Source organism: Tachypleus tridentatus, chromosome 8 (genome assembly GCF_004210375.1).
Source record: "Tachypleus tridentatus isolate NWPU-2018 chromosome 8, ASM421037v1, whole genome shotgun sequence".
NCBI lineage: Eukaryota > Metazoa > Arthropoda > Merostomata > Xiphosura > Limulidae > Tachypleus > Tachypleus tridentatus.
Genome location: NC_134832.1, coordinates 18,715,287 through 18,731,172, shown reverse-complemented (window position 1 = coordinate 18,731,172; position 15,886 = coordinate 18,715,287). Strand labels below are relative to the sequence as shown.

At 32.9% G+C, this 15,886-nt stretch overlaps 1 protein-coding gene and 1 non-coding gene across 5 annotated transcripts in view; one reads left to right on the top strand and one right to left on the bottom strand.

The window, feature by feature from the left end:
• Window positions 1–293: 293 nt before the first annotated feature.
• The window catches only part of LOC143258608 (uncharacterized), a 56,663-nt gene continuing 41,070 nt past the window's right edge, over window positions 294–15,886 (top strand). Inside the window, exons 1-3 of one of the 4 annotated variants that reach the window (XM_076517813.1) lie at window positions 294–598; window positions 1,863–1,902; window positions 4,164–4,234. In XM_076517813.1, the coding sequence (XP_076373928.1) occupies window positions 1,865–1,902; window positions 4,164–4,234 (109 nt within the window). In that variant the 5' untranslated portion in view covers window positions 294–598; window positions 1,863–1,864. Of the gene's footprint in view, window positions 599–1,190; window positions 1,903–4,163; window positions 4,235–6,317; window positions 6,459–15,886 lie in introns of those variants that run through there. The other 3 variants (XM_076517816.1, XM_076517814.1, XM_076517815.1) reach the window with 3 other exon arrangements.
• Window positions 915–998, bottom strand: TRNAL-UAA (transfer RNA leucine (anticodon UAA)). The gene has a single exon. It is a non-coding gene; the product is annotated as a tRNA-Leu (tRNA).

Here is a 15,886-nt window from a genome sequence, read left to right as displayed (position 1 = left end):
TTTTATTTCTGCATTGTTTATTTTCATTTTAACCTTTGAGACATTTTTGAAATGTTTGTTGAGGCTGTGTCGAAATATAAATAATTCCTGTCGTTTTGAGTGGGTTGAGAGTTACTCTTCAATTATTACACTAGCTCATTATGGTGTCTAGGGATTTTTGAATTCTAATACATTTTGAATTTGGGGGTTTCGCGAGGTGCTTCAAACAGCAATATCGTCACATATTGTGAAGCCAGATACTGAGAATTGTTTGTTTGTTTTGAATCTCGCGCAAAGCTACACGAGGGGTATCTGTGCTAGCCGTCCATAATTTAGCAGTGTAAGATTAGAGGGAAGGCAGCTAGTCATCACCACCCACCGCCACCTCTTGGGGTACTCTTTTACCAACGAATAGTGGGATTGACCGTTATATAATAACGCCCAACGGCTGAAAGGGCGAGCATGTTTGGCGCGACGGGGATGCGAACACGCGACACTCAGATTACGAGTCGCACGCCTTAACACGTTTGGCCATGCCGGGCCAACACCAGAAACTGAGTAAAATACTTTCGTTTATTTTTGGAAAAGTGTCGGTTTCTATGCTTATGCAGATAAAGAGGTGAGTTTTGAAATATATAGTTAAACCTCTTTCTTTGTCTGTTTTAGAAAGCAAATAGGATTTATAACTTGGCAAATTTATGTTGATGTTTTTTTTTGGCTGTTGTCTTTTAAATTATGACAATATCATTGTTGATGTTGCTGCTTAGATCAAAAATTTCAAGTTTTTCAGTATTTAGATCATTTTTTCTATATGTAGGTATTCTTTTTTTTATTTTTTATAAAAACTGATACTATCACTGAAAAGGAAAATTAATCTATTTCAATAGTTCCAAATGTGTAAATTTAAAGAAATTGAACAAAAGTGATAGATGTTTTGTCAGAAGTGGGGTTCGAACCCACGCCCTCTTACGAGGACCAGATCTTAAGTCTGGCGCCTTAGACCACTCGGCCATCCTGACATATATAAAATTGTGCAAAATGCATATATAATATTTTGTTATGTCTATTATTTGAAATTTTAATTATTTTATGATTTGTTAATAGCTTTGTATTATATATATATATCTTAGTTTTTTATGTATGTATGTATATTTAAAGAAGTATTTTAATAACTGTAAATTATAATTACAATAAGGTAGCAACTAGCCTGTTCGATTGACTGTTTTTTAGAATTGAATGTGTATCGATATATATGTAGGCATGAATTTGTTATTTCAGAGAAACATGAACTGTTATAGTAATTTAAAACTTTTTACGAACAGCATTATGAGTAGTTCATAAATGATTAAGTAAGTAAAATAAAATCAATAATGTAAAGTAGAGCAAATGATATGCTGGTACGTATTGTACGAAACATCACGAACTGTTGAGTCGAGAATTTAACTTTCCTGTGTAACTAGATCGAAATCGTTGTTTGTTACTAAGGCCTCACGCGAAAAAAACAACTAGTTAATTACTTAAGAAAACGCGTAAACCTAACATTGTATCAGAAAAAGTAATTTATTTTGTGTTGTTACACAGTTGTAAACTAAGCAACGGAATGCTTTCTTATTATCAAGTAATTTGTAAAATTAACAGTATTAAACAAGAGTGGCAGAAATTTTAAAATTTAAGTAATGTTGAAGCATTGGCCTGTGACTTAGAATATGACATGTAGTGATGTACCTCGCAATAGCAGTTTATCGTTACGTTATTTACTGAAGCCGATAGTTTTTCATTCATGTATCATTGATATTGTGAATATTCCTAACTTTATGCGTTAGAAAAACACCATTGGTTTACTAGGTTTAAACCTCTTAATTTCCATTTTCGCCACCTTACAGGCATGGGAAATGACTGCTGTAAGAGTCACCGATCATCAAGGTAAGTCTGCCTAGTGATTACCTCAGTGTAAACACTTTAATAACATTTAAGTGTTTGTAATAATCATACCAAATGATCAATCAAACAACTTTCCATTTAGGCTTTCAGAACTTAAACATATTAGCCTAAATGCAGTAATCAAGTTTGCATTTCACCACTGAAACACTACTCTTAGATAGATCATTCAAACACTTAATAACTGTATCAGAATTACTCATAAAATCCTCTATTTCTACTGTTGTTATATTAAAGAAAATATTTGGTATGGAATGGAAAGGGATTGAGCATGATGTATGAAGGTTTTAAAAAGTGTTTGATAAAGTACATAGGAGATTACATAAGAAAATCACATCATTAAAGACATCAATTAGATTGTAGGTTGGTTGGATGAGAGAATAGAAAAGTTTGTTAGTAGTGAAGTCTGCTTAAACTGGTCCTGTGTTATTTTGTGAGACCTGAGGGGTCAGTGTTTAGGCCTGAAATCTGTTTAGGTGAATAATGCTGATAGGAGCATATTTGGAAAATTATTTAAATTTGCAGATGATATTAAACTGTTAGGTATTTCTAGCTGTATTGAGGTATAACAGAATGAATTGGATCAGTTGGAAAATTAGACAAATAACATTTTTATACAGTAAGTGCACTGGGATGAAATAACATTAAGTATATTAGTATTTAATTGTCGGGATCACGATGACACAAAATGGCAGCCTTAAAAATTGCCCATTTAAAAGCTCTTTTAAAACATCTAAATGTTAGCAATGACCATTTCACAGCAAAACTTACATTTATTGTACTTATTGTCATAAAGTTGTCACATACATGCTTAACAGAGTGAATCAAAATGTCCAGCACTTTCCCATCCTTTAACTGTCCTGCTTGTGGAGTTCTTTATTCATCATATATGCTTAATGCTGATTGGAGTTCTGGCTCAAACAATCCAGCCTCAATCACTTCTTGTGTCTTCCCCATTTTAATATTTTGTCTTTTATCACGTTCGAGTGTGCTATTTCTGCAGGACTAAGAATGCCCATGGTAGACATTCTTATTTTTCATTTCTCAGGATGCTATCTTCAATTTTTTTCATCACATGCATTGGTAGCAGTTTCATACCTTGGTCTTTGGAGCTATTTACATCAGTTCAATTAGAAAGGTAAATGTGTGAAACTACTTTTCCACATCAGAGTTTTCACATTTTTTGGGTTATTAGGCAACTACTAATATTTAGTTTTGTGGTGGAAAAGAAAAGGGGAAGTGCTACACCAAAGAAATATGGCCTTGTTTTAAGTTTTCTCTGAATTTTGTAGTCTTAATATTTGTCAGTCTATCAGAAAAAAGCAGCAGCAGTGTTAGTAATCTAGTGTAAATGAGCATGGCTTCACATGTGTAGGTCTTGAACATAAACTTATATTAGTGGGATTTGTGTACAATTACTTGTAATATTCATTTTATCACATGTACTAAAATATACTTTGTAATCTATATATTTGCTGAGATAGTTGACACCCAGACTTGCACTTTGTCATGATACAGCTTTGGACACTTGGTCAAGTTTTACATTAATTGCTAATTTTTCTTGGAAAGCCACAGAGGTGTGCAAAATAAAAACCATTTGAACTTACTTTCAAAAAGTTTTAGATTCTACAATTCTATACTAATTCTTGAAACATGTAATGTTCTAAGTGCATCTAAATTACTTAATTGAATTTGAATTTACACTGTATTTAGAAAAAAACATTGTGCCTAATTACATAATCAAGTATTGACTGTGAACTTGGAAAAAAAAAGTGTTATCTCTTAGTGATTCAGGCAACAATATACTGAAGATATAGTGAATCTACTTAAATAGGGCTTTTATCAAAGAAGTGCTCAGACAGTGTACATTTAAACTCTTCTCTAACCTAAATCTATGTTCAGTAATCTAATTATATGTTAAATAAACTAAAGATTAAAGATTTTAAACTAGAAATTTTCCTTTTTTTAATTAATTAATGAGAATGTCTGATCTAGACTTAATGTAGAGATAAAAGACATTCTAAAATATAATCCATGATGATGAGAAAACCCACTTGTAGAGAAAATTATATATGTAAAAACGTTTAGGGTACATATGTAAATAATATTCACTTAAGTTATACATTTGGGACATCTGAAACTGAGAAATTAAAAAGTGTATTTGAGCTGTTATAACATGCATTTTTTTGTATGTAGTATAATTGAGCAAGACTTGAACATAAAATAATTTTCTGTTTATTTTACAGAGTCATTACACTAATGATGATTGGATTGGATAATGCAGGAAAAACCTGTACAGTAAAGCACTTTCTAGGTGGTATGTACAACACTAACTTATAATTTAAGAATAAAAATATACATTTCACAGCATTATTTTAACTTGTATGAATATGTGATATTGAAATCGAAGCATTCAAACCAAGATCTGCTGCAGTGGCTTAGCTAAGCTAGAAAATTGTTTTCAAAAGACAGGAAGAAGGGATAATAAACAACAACTAATTATGACTATTATGTATTTTATTTACACTGAGAGAATTTATTGTTTGAAAGCAGAAAACTATCTAGGTTTTGTTATATTCAGGACTATAGCTATTTAATTTTTATTCAATTAAATAAATTTTTGACTTACCTACAACATGTGAACCTATAGTAACGCTATCAAACAAAAAGCAAAATATGCATTTTAAGACAGACAGTCTGCATTCAAGTACAGACCAAAAATAGGTTTTGGATTTTTCAAACTGGGCTTTGAATTATTATATGCATTTTATGAAACATTTGGCCAAGTTAGATATCAAAATGATGAAAAACAACTTGGTACAAAAAATTGTAGAATAACTTTACTGTCAAGATTTTGTAATCTAAAAGTAGAAATATTATAATCAATAAACTAGAAAATTGTTATATTGCCAATTTTAGTATTGTTAACATAAATGGAGCTGATAGACTTTATTGTAATTGCATCTTGATTAGTATAAATTTTCAAGTACATTAAGTTACTTCTGTATGTTGATATAACTTTTTCTTAAATTTTATGCTGTTGCATTAAACTTCCAGTACTCCCATTAACCACTTGGTATTACTACATCTACAGTCCTCTTCATTGCATTTTATGGTATCGAATACCATCTTTCAGTTTTATAGCTCTTGCCAGTTTGCACATACTCAGCATAGGACTAGCCTACATACACCTTTCTAGATATTTTTTCAAAAGTGTTATTCAGCAGTCTTCTTATCAAGTTTTTCCTTGTATGTTTTTTAATTTTTTTTAAGGCAGAATTGCAGCTTTTTTTTGTTATTTAATTGTGCTTCTGAATGAATTGTATTTCTATGGCCATGTTTCTAAATGATGTTTTTTTCAGTTTTATTTTGTATAGTACTGCCAATATCATCTCGTTTGTTAACATTGGTGTTTTTACATGCTACACAGGCTTCTTGTCATTGAAATATATTAGTAAATATTCAGTCTTTTTTTACCATCAAATTATTCATTTCTATGTGGCTTGCTCATTTCTCCTTTTTATGTTGTTCTAAGGAACCAAAGGTGTTAGAATTTACAAGATAACTTTCAAGTAAACCTTTGACCCCACATATTCTGGACTTTAAGCCATGTCACTTCAGCAACACTTGTGGGTCTGCTTTCTTTTTGAAGGAAAGTTTGGTGTAGGTCCTGTTCTGATTTCTTTACTTTGTTCGCTAATGTGTGTCCCCTATTGGACTTTGAGTCTGTGCCTTTTTTTTTGGCTTTGTTTCATCATGTTTTGGAAAGAGTGGATTGTTTTTTTTCTCTGTTGCCAAAGTTTCATTTTATGCATAAATTTGAGTGATAGATTAACATCTGATGTTCTTCTCTGCTGCCAGAATTCCTCAGATTGGTGAATGTTTTGGAGAATCCTTTTTCAGTTTCCTTTGCTCTTCATTCTACTGAATCGTATATTCATGCTTAAGTTTATCAAGAAAGTTGGTTTATTTCTTCTATTTTTTTGTTCATCTTATCATAAGCTTTAGACTCTTTTTTTTTTTTTTTTTGTTGTTGTTGTTGTTTTCCTGGCACTTGCCATTTTATTTTCAGCTTAGTTCACATCCAAGCCCTCTTCTACCAGCTTGATACCATTTTGCATGCATATTTTTTCTATTATATTTTTCTGTACTTTAATATTTATCTTCATTAGATGTTCGTTTTTTATAATTTGCTACACAGTGAAGTTTTTAGTTAAATGTTGTGGAACATCTCTCATTGTACTTAACTTTAGAATTAGTCCAGTCAACTTTTAAACACATTTTCTAAACTACTTATGCACCAGATTGTTTGTGGGTCTATGACTTTGTTGATTACAGGGTCTCTAATAATGTGAAAGTCATACCTAGAAATGTAACCAAAAATTCCTTCAATATTGCAGTTGGTTTCACTAATTACTGATGGGGTCAACTGTAGGTAAAGTGCATTGTTATAGAGAGAGAGAACCACTTTACAAAAAATATCAATGACTATGGTTTAGGATTAGGACTAGGGCTTATTGAGAGAGAATGTAGGATGTGTTGTAAGTATGCCATTTTATTAATTATTTCTTTTAATAATAATAACATTGGTATACTATTCAATGTACTGAATATAACAACATTAATTTTAATTTGTCATTAATTTTTGAACTTGTAGTATATGTATCAATTTACAGTATTAGCTCAGAATTTGTATTTAAGACTAACCTTATTCTCCTAAGTTAGCTGAACCTTGAGACATTATTGATTTTACAGCCAAAAATATTGTTCACGGTGAGGATACCTAACTGGTGAAACAATACATCAAATTTAACTAACTACACTGATGACCAGGTTAATTTTTAAGAGTTGCTATGATTATATAGCTTATCAAAAACTATTATTCTGAGTGTTGTAACTAGCAATATAAAATTATTTTGGTATTGAACAGTATAAAAACAAGTTAATTATATGAACTTAGAAATACTGAAAGGAGTTCCTTTCTTAATTTACTGTTTGTTTGTATCATTATCAATGAAAGCTAGAGCTGAAAAGTAGTCATAAAATACTTTCAGACCCTTTTTCAGACAAATTTACAACTCTTTTCACACATTTTTTATTTCACTGTTGCTAAATGTTCAGTTTTCATCAGATGTTTCAAATTTTGTCTGTATGAGTTTTTATAGTTGGATTTATGTGTCTTTTAAGCTGTAGGGAAGGAGTTTTAGCTTTTTATGTGTCTGTGTTTCCTGTCTTCCACAAGGTGTCAAGTTCTAAGTGTGCTCTTGTCCAAACTTTCATCATCTGCTACCCCACTTTTAATTTTCTTACATTTTCCACCTCCAGAAGATCCTACTGATAATTGATTTTTGGGTTAGAATACTTTCCATGTCTCACTGAACAGAGCTATAAAGGAAGGCACAAATATCTGTGCACTGTTTTATTTTTATTTAGTTGTAACATTAACAAACATGGACATTGTACAACAATTATGGACTTAGAGTCATGGAATCCATGATTTGATTCCCTATAGTGAACACGGCAGATTGCTCAATGTTGCTTTTATCTAACAAAAAAACTTACCTGAAAAGATGTTGGTCCAAACAATGGTAATAAGAATAGAGGTTTTTGAGTCAGGATTAATTGTTCAGCTCACAACTTCATGACAAACCTATAGATTTTCCATCTCTTGCAGTTCCTTGGATTTTGGAAATTAGTTCTATTGCTATCAGAATGTGGTTGGTTTGGGGGTAGAGAGAGAAAGTCATGCTTGTTTTTTCAGGGTTTTATTCCCATCTGTTGTTGGGCTTAAAATGACAGGAGGTTGGTGTCCAGCCATTGATTTTTCTTGTCTATGTTAATGCCTATATTTTCCAAGGTTTGTAAGTGACTTGTTCTTCAATCTGAGTTGGCATTTTTAGTAGGATTGTGGATGCCCAAATTTGTTATAGTTTGCTCTTATCTGCACATTACCATAGTGGTGGCATCCCACACTATCACTGTTTTTTGTGCATAAAGGCTAGGTGTCTCAGGGTTTTTGCCTTTAGACTAGCATCACATAGGTTCTTCCATATCATACAGCAAGCCCAACTCTTACCTTTTCTTCCACTGCATGGATGGTGTTTTCTCTTTTGGGAATGTGAGCATCAATTTAATCTCTCATACCTTTGGGATGAGCAAAGCAAACAAAATATCCTATCATTGGTCTTTATGTAATCAAGGAATCATAAATTTTGATTCACTGAGTTTTCCAGTTTCCTTATTTAGTATTATTCTTTGATGTCGAAGGGTTATTAAGTCGGGACACTACTAAGATATGAGTTCCTCTGCTGCTACGTCATCCAGAGATCCATCTCTTCATGAATGTCTTGCTTCATAGATGGGGTGCATATCTCAACAATTAGAAATTCTAGGGTCTAAGTATGGATGACAAAGCTTTTCTACACAGTGTTTTAGTCCTTGCTCATCATAAGGTGATGCCTCAAGGTTTAGGCTTATTCATGACACTTCACTTTGACAATTTTGTGGTGGTGTCTTACATTTCATATCAAATAGGCACATGGTACAGGGCTTCTTCTTTTTGAACCTTGGATCTTCTTTCTTGGGACCACTCGTATCACCCTACTAACTTGCCATATTCCACTTGGGGTCACTGCAGCAGCAAATCAGTTGTATCCACCCAAATCGATTATACCCAGCATAAAGATGCTTCTTGCAAGGTTCTGTTGGATTGGCTTTTATTTTGAAACATTGATGATTGATGGATTGGACACTCATTGAAACACCCAACTGTTAGAAACTTCACCTACATTACTTCACTTTCTGGCTTTAGCAGTGGATGCATTCCATCAGGATGGGACAGGATTACAACTGTAGGCCTTCTCTTCAATTCATATGTTACCCATGGTACTAATTATGATTTGTTCCAACCATTTGTTACGTCCTGTTGATAGCACTGGATTGGTAGTTATACTCTGTTTTCTGCTTCTGCAGCACTGTCAGGAGTACCCAACTCTTCCACTTCCTCTTTGGTCATCTTTGTGAAAGCAATCATGATCTGACATAAACTCAAGCTTCAAGCATGGAGGTTATGCATGTCTTTGCACAGATTCAGGGTTTAATTTTTATGATTGCTATGCATCAGTCTCCACCTTTGTTTTGTCCCATAATTGACATTTGTCAATGGAAATGGCACATGTATCGGCAATGGGGCATTGGGAGGAGGGTGAACCAACTTTGATCAGAAGTGCCAACAAAAATACATTTTTTGACCTTGATCTTTGACAATGGTTTTGCATCTTCCACACTTGCCTGTATAAAGCACCCTTATTCACTACTGCTTGATACTCAAGACAAAAAATTCTTTGAGTCCCCAGTACTCTTTGGATTCCTCAAGTTGCTTTGAGTTCTTTGTCCCAAATTACTTTTCCGGTTACCTAACTGATATATTAAGTTTACATTACAAGCCCATTTTCAACACATGGTTGTGACCTTAATCTCATATGCCGCAAAACCTGAAGTTTACTTTACATTGCCACTGTCCTATAGATAATGTCAGTTGGAGGGTTTGCACTTATTGTCTGCAGGATGTTATATTATTCTACATATGTCGTAAAACTGGTTCTTCTTCCTAAAGACACTGTTAGCCAGAGAGTGGGATAAATCATTTTCACGATCTAAGACTAATCACATTTTGATTGCTGTTATGTCCAGTGAGGGTCTTGAAGGTTTTGTTGTCTGTACAAATGCCTTTAAAGACACTAGACAGTGACTTTTAATTCATTGGGATCACTCATTTCCCCAGGATTTATTCCCTATTACATTGGTGAGGTGGTTACAAAATTGACCCATTTTCTGGGTTCTCATTTAAAGCTAGGAATATCTAATCAGATTTTAACATTTCTATGTCCTTAATAGCCTGATTGAATTTCTTGCTGGAGGATATTGTGTGGACTGGTATGAGGACCTCTCCAGATACTTTTATCTCATTATACATTATTTGCATTGTTTGGCAGTATCTTCATCTGAAGGTTTTTGACTACCTGCTGTAGCTATTTTAACCACTTCCACTAGATTATACGGAGAGGTGAGTATTTTCATTGCTACACTTGTCTCATTTTTACCTTTCAAGGCCCTCTACCTCATTTTCACAAGATCCCACTCCGTGGTAAATATTGCTCAGGCAGTTGGGACTTTATAAACCAATTTTACATGAGCAACTGCTAATTCAGTATAGTTTATCTAGGTTGCAACAGGTTCTGCAGAAATGAGGTGTTCCATAAGATCACCTAGAAGCTGACTTGGTGCTATTACTGTTACTATGCTGGACCATCACTCATGGACCATCTTGAGTAAAGCATTTGGGGATCCTTCCCTTTGCTGCTGACCACTGGATTGAATAAATTGGGGTTGGTATACTTTTAAAAATTTAATGAATTTGTTTCACCTATTATGCTGTTTATCAGGACTCTCCAGTGTGCATTATCCCCCCAAATTCTACTTGTGGAGCTAGGGAGTCCTTAATACACCCAGTTTCTAGTTATGTGGGTAGTGGACAGAGGTTTTTCCTCCAGAGCAGGGGTTCCCAACATTTTGGCACTCACAACTTGAAAATGTAATTGATGAAATAAAATTAATGTTATCCCAAGCTACTTCTAACAAGGCTACGCGACTCCCCTGTCAAGGCTTTGCGACCCCTCAGGGGGTCGCGACCCACAGGTTGGGAACCCCTGCTTCAGAGTGTGAGAGTGAATACCTCCACTTTTGGAGAAGAGGGCAAAGTTGGGGGCCCTCCTACCTATGTTCCTGGATGATGTTTCCCAGATATTGGTATAAAAGGAACAAGCCTACAAGGGACCCTACTTGTAATATTGATTCAGAATTGACTTTTGGGCAGTTGGGTTGGACATGGCCTTTCTCGTTTGATGAGCATTGGTTCAGTACATTGTTCATTGTTGATTTAAGAAAATGTTAACTTTCAGAAATGCTGTTTGGTTTCCTGCACCACTAAGAGTTAGCTGGTACCTCATGCACAACTGCTGTGGAGTTTTCTGCACATACCATAAACCTTGAACAAACTCCTACATCTAAGTGTGTGTATGTATATTGCCCCAGCCTATAATGTAATCATCATAATTTTGTAGCTATCCACCGAAAGGAGGGTGACATGACCTCTATGTATCTTAATCCTTGTTAGTGCTAGCATATGATCATAGGCTCATGCTTTTCTCAACACTATCTGTGTTTGGATGCACTTTTTTATATTGCGTTTTTGAGATTCTGGTTGCCTTCATCATTTGTTTTTCTTTAGTGCAATATTGGTTTTGTTCCATCCACCTTATTCTAAATTCATATTCTATAGCCACCACATTTCTACTGTAGGTTACTTTCCACAATGCATGTCAAGTGATATAAGTCCAAAGATCTAGACATTTCTTTTCAGGCATTTTCTCCAGTTGATTCAATGGATGCTAGAGGAAATTTATCTGTTTGTGGACATGACATTTCATTGTTATTCCTTTAACTCTGTCTCACATAGTACAGCACACATCTGCATATGACAGGTCTTGGATTTCACTAAGTGGAAATGTACTGATGATGATGTGGATAATTTAGTTTCCATTCCATGCTGGGTACAGTGGTAAATCTACAGATTTACAATGCTAAAATTTGGAGCTCAATTCCTATTGGTAGACTCAATAGATAGCCCGATGTGGCTTTGCTATAAGGAAAATACAAACTGAGTTTCCACAACTCTATTGAGCTTGGGCAAATCATGAGGTACCAACAAGTTAACTGATGATATTCCTGCTTTCATACAACAGGTGGTTGGTTCCTTTCTGTTTCTGCCTTCTCCAGTTCAGTTTCCTAGTAATTTTGTTTCTTTATCTACTGTTTGTTTCTGTTTCTTCTCTCCCTGATGAGGAATAGGTACTTCCCACTTTTTTGTTTGCTATGCTCAGGAATGAGGTATTTGATGTTCAGTCTTTTGTTAACTGTATATCATAATGTATCTTTGTTTGTTTTACTTCATGTGCCTTATTTTGCCTCAACTTTCTATTATTCCATGTCTTTCTTGTCCTACTTGTCTTTGTTACTCCTTTGCTATAACATCAGATCATGGCTCTTTTGTATTTCTTATTCCACATACTTTTGTGTCCTCTTTTTACTTGGGATCTTTTCTTTCTCCTGCTTTTGAATATTCTTTATTTGTCATTTTGGTTTTCATTAATACCCCTAATTTGTCTGTTTTGACCTGGTTTTATTGTTTTTTGGATTTTTCTATTTCTGTTATACCCAGGACCTTAATATTACCCTTTTATTTATAGACCTTGGAATACTAAGAATTGAGCTGTTTACTTGCAGTCTTTTGATTTTTCAACTCACTAGTCCACACTGTCTGTAATCCATCATCTGGAGTAATGTTAGGTTAACCTTTTCTTGTTTCTTGTTCCCTTGCGCAGCTAGCCATCATGGATTTTAGTGGTGACTCTTCTTTTCTGTTTTGGAACTGATCCTGGATGCTGTTCCCATCAATGACCACCCCTTCCATTTTACCCTACCATTGGCACTTTGTATGTTCTTTCTCACCATTTCTCTTTCCTCTTTCATATTCTAACTCATCTTTTTCACCATTTTCTTCCCACCAATCTGTTAAACTTTTTTGTGTCAGAAGGTGTAGAAACTGTTTCATTCCAATTGGGCCTTTTATTATTGTCTTTATCACTCCCAAGAAGTTGGGGAAATTGACACTGTCATCAACTTGTCAGCTCTAATCCATATTTTTATTTTTATTTTTGATTACATAAAAACAATTTTCTTTGTCTATTTGGTTCTTTCTCCTAGGCTGTGTTTATCCAGAGAAAATATTTCAAATACCTTTCTTCGAATTCAATCCATTTGTCCTGTCTTTTGTCATTCCTTCAGTTTGTTGTCAGTGGTGTTATCTTTTGGCTTTATGTACTTCCCTTTGGTTAACTACAGCTGTTTTTTTAAATTTTCAGCTAGATTATGATGTATCTTCTGGGCCTTCATATTCATTATTATGTGGTTCTCTGTTTCTCTGGGTACTGTCTTGACAACAGTTGCTGATTAGTATCACCATTCTTCTGTGCATAGCCTCTCTCCTCAGCTGGCTGATCTAGCATTTTCGAATACCAGATGTTTTTGTTTTTTTTCTTATCAGTTTGAACCATTCAGTTTATTGTAAACCTGGGGATGTTTCTTAAATTCTACATGAGGGATGCTTAACCCTCTACCTTTGCTTTGAAAAGTTGCATTTTCGAAGTCTTTCAAAAGTTTATTTTGAAACATGGTTTGCTGTTCTTCACTGCCACTTTATTGAAAACTCATTTAACCTTATTTCTACAGGTAGCTAGGGGTCAGAGGTCATGTCTTCATGTTTGTAGATTTGCATTCAAAATTTTATTTTATGTATTATATCAAAAAATTTGGTATAAAATTGTAGGTTTTAATTCAAATTCTAGTATTTTACATCAGTTAATTTCTTAATTTGAAAATAAATGTAAAAAAGAAATTGCTAAATGTCAGTTGTTTGTTACACTGGTACACCATCTTCTGGGTTTGGTCAGATTACATTTTATGATGCACACAATACAGCATTTATAGTTTTATGGAAAGTATAAACTCAAATTACTGATATTGGCAAGCTAGAATATAAAATAAGAATATCATAATATTTATTGAATCTGCCACAAGTGGCACTTCATCATTTGAGAAGACTTGTTTATAACTATAAGTTTATAACCAATCTATAACTCTACATAATTCTGTTAATCTCTCTAAGTTATTTATGAGAGAAAAGATCTTATGTTATTGGAGAATTTGATATATTATGATTAATGCTATTGGATATAAATTAGATTTTTTTAAACTCAAATATAGAATAGTTAGAAAGCCTGGTAAATAAAATATATTTTTTTGTATCAGTAAAGCAACTTACAATTTTTGTTATTAACAAAATTTATATATAGAATCTATTAAAAATGTTTTTTTCTACATCAATAAGTGAATTTGGAAAAGACTTATGTATGATTCATGAGTGCAAAAGAGAACTTCAAAACATCATAAGTCGTTAAGATCATCGTTTTCCAAGTATTTTGTATTTACTGCTCTGTGTTTTGTGAAAAATAACTGAAATTTAAATATTTATTTGTAAATAGTAATAATATTTTTATATACATATGCATTGTATGGTTACCCAGACCTCACTGTACCTTACAAAATATTGGAAACTACACATTTATTGGTTACTGTGTGAACACAGTAAAATAGGAAACAATATATTCATGAGCTCTTTCACACCTATATTACCATTAAATCCCAACCACCCAAGTTTATTGGATTAGATACAACTTTGTAAAGGACCATATAAATACTTTCTCATGCATTTAAGTAGTACTTTAGACAATTCTTGTTGTAACTATTGTACTTGTAAACAAGCTGGTAAATTCTATCCCACTGTGTCTACAGACTAACATGTAAATACCTAATAATTTCATTGGATTAGCTCAGACTTTTTATAAAGCCATCACTTGAGCATTTTATAATGTCAGTTCTCGTTATAACCATTATACTGTCAACAAAATGATAAACCCTACCCCACTGTGTTTTCAAAGCAGGAAAAGTTCTGTGAATTTTGCAGCAAAAGCTTATTTGATATTGACAGTGTCAAAGTACTCAGAATATGGTTACACCTAAACAAGAATGGTAATTCATTGCTTAATGTTCAGCAGGTTTCTGGTTCAGCTGCTAATTGTAGAATAAACTTAGGAAATAGGAATAAAATGATTACAAGAAACTGAGGAGATTTACTTTGGCACTTCATTGTCTGTACTGCAAAGGACAGAGGACTATTCATTTCTTTTTTCTTTTAATTTCTAAACCATCTGCTGGCAATGCATTAGCTGCATTAAATAAGTGTGAAATGTATAAACTCTGATCATAAGTACTTTGAAATTTTATGATCAATACTAACAATACTATGCATCTTATTTTTATTATAGTTTTATAACTTGTCTTACGATCTGAGTATTAAGTATAATGTTACAATAGAGAAGATAACTGGTAAAATATAAAGCTTTATTTTATTGAAAATAAAAACAAGATTTGATATTTAATTACAAAGTTTTGTAATTTTTCATTTATTTTACTATTTATTATTATAAAAGTTTCTAAAATGTAGAAATAAAAATTTATTCAGTAAGATAATAAAAGAAAAAGAAAAATATTCATGGGGAATATGTGTTAGCAGCTTCTGTGTAACATGAGTTACATGTGCACTGTATAATTTTCAACTTAGTTTGGGGTAATTTTATTTATACAGTTCAAAGGTTGATAAAATAAAAATTAATAAATAGACATACACTGTTACAAGATTTAAGTTGTTTAGAATAAACATTTGTGATTTCCTGTAATGAAGTTACTTTAAAACAAAAACTGGTAATTTAGATTTATTTTCTGATCTTTGTGATTATTACAAGGTCATCAAATTAAACAACATATAGAGCTATCATTGATAAAAATAGCAGATTAGATGTAAAGTTTTATTCAAAAAAAGTTTTGTGATTACTTAGGAGGATATCAGTAATTATGCAAATGAAACTTGACACTTTTTAAATAAAGAAAAGTATTTTTAACCTTAAAATCAAAATTACTTTGGATGTTGGTTATTCAACATTCCAAAATAAAAATTTTATAAGCAGATTTTTAATAAAGAAAATCTTAATTTAAAAACCTGAATACTTTGTGTATGAAAGTCTTGCAATGTTTATTACTAACTTGCAATATTTTGTGAAGGTATGTGTACATTACCATAAATTATAGTGCAATTACACTTATGGATACTTTCGTAGTTACAAGCTTGGTGGATCCCACCTAGCCTGTATTGATGGGGTTAAATATTTATGCTGTTTTTTTAAGCATCCATCTTTGTAAATATTTGGTAACATATAGTTTTCAATTTAACTTC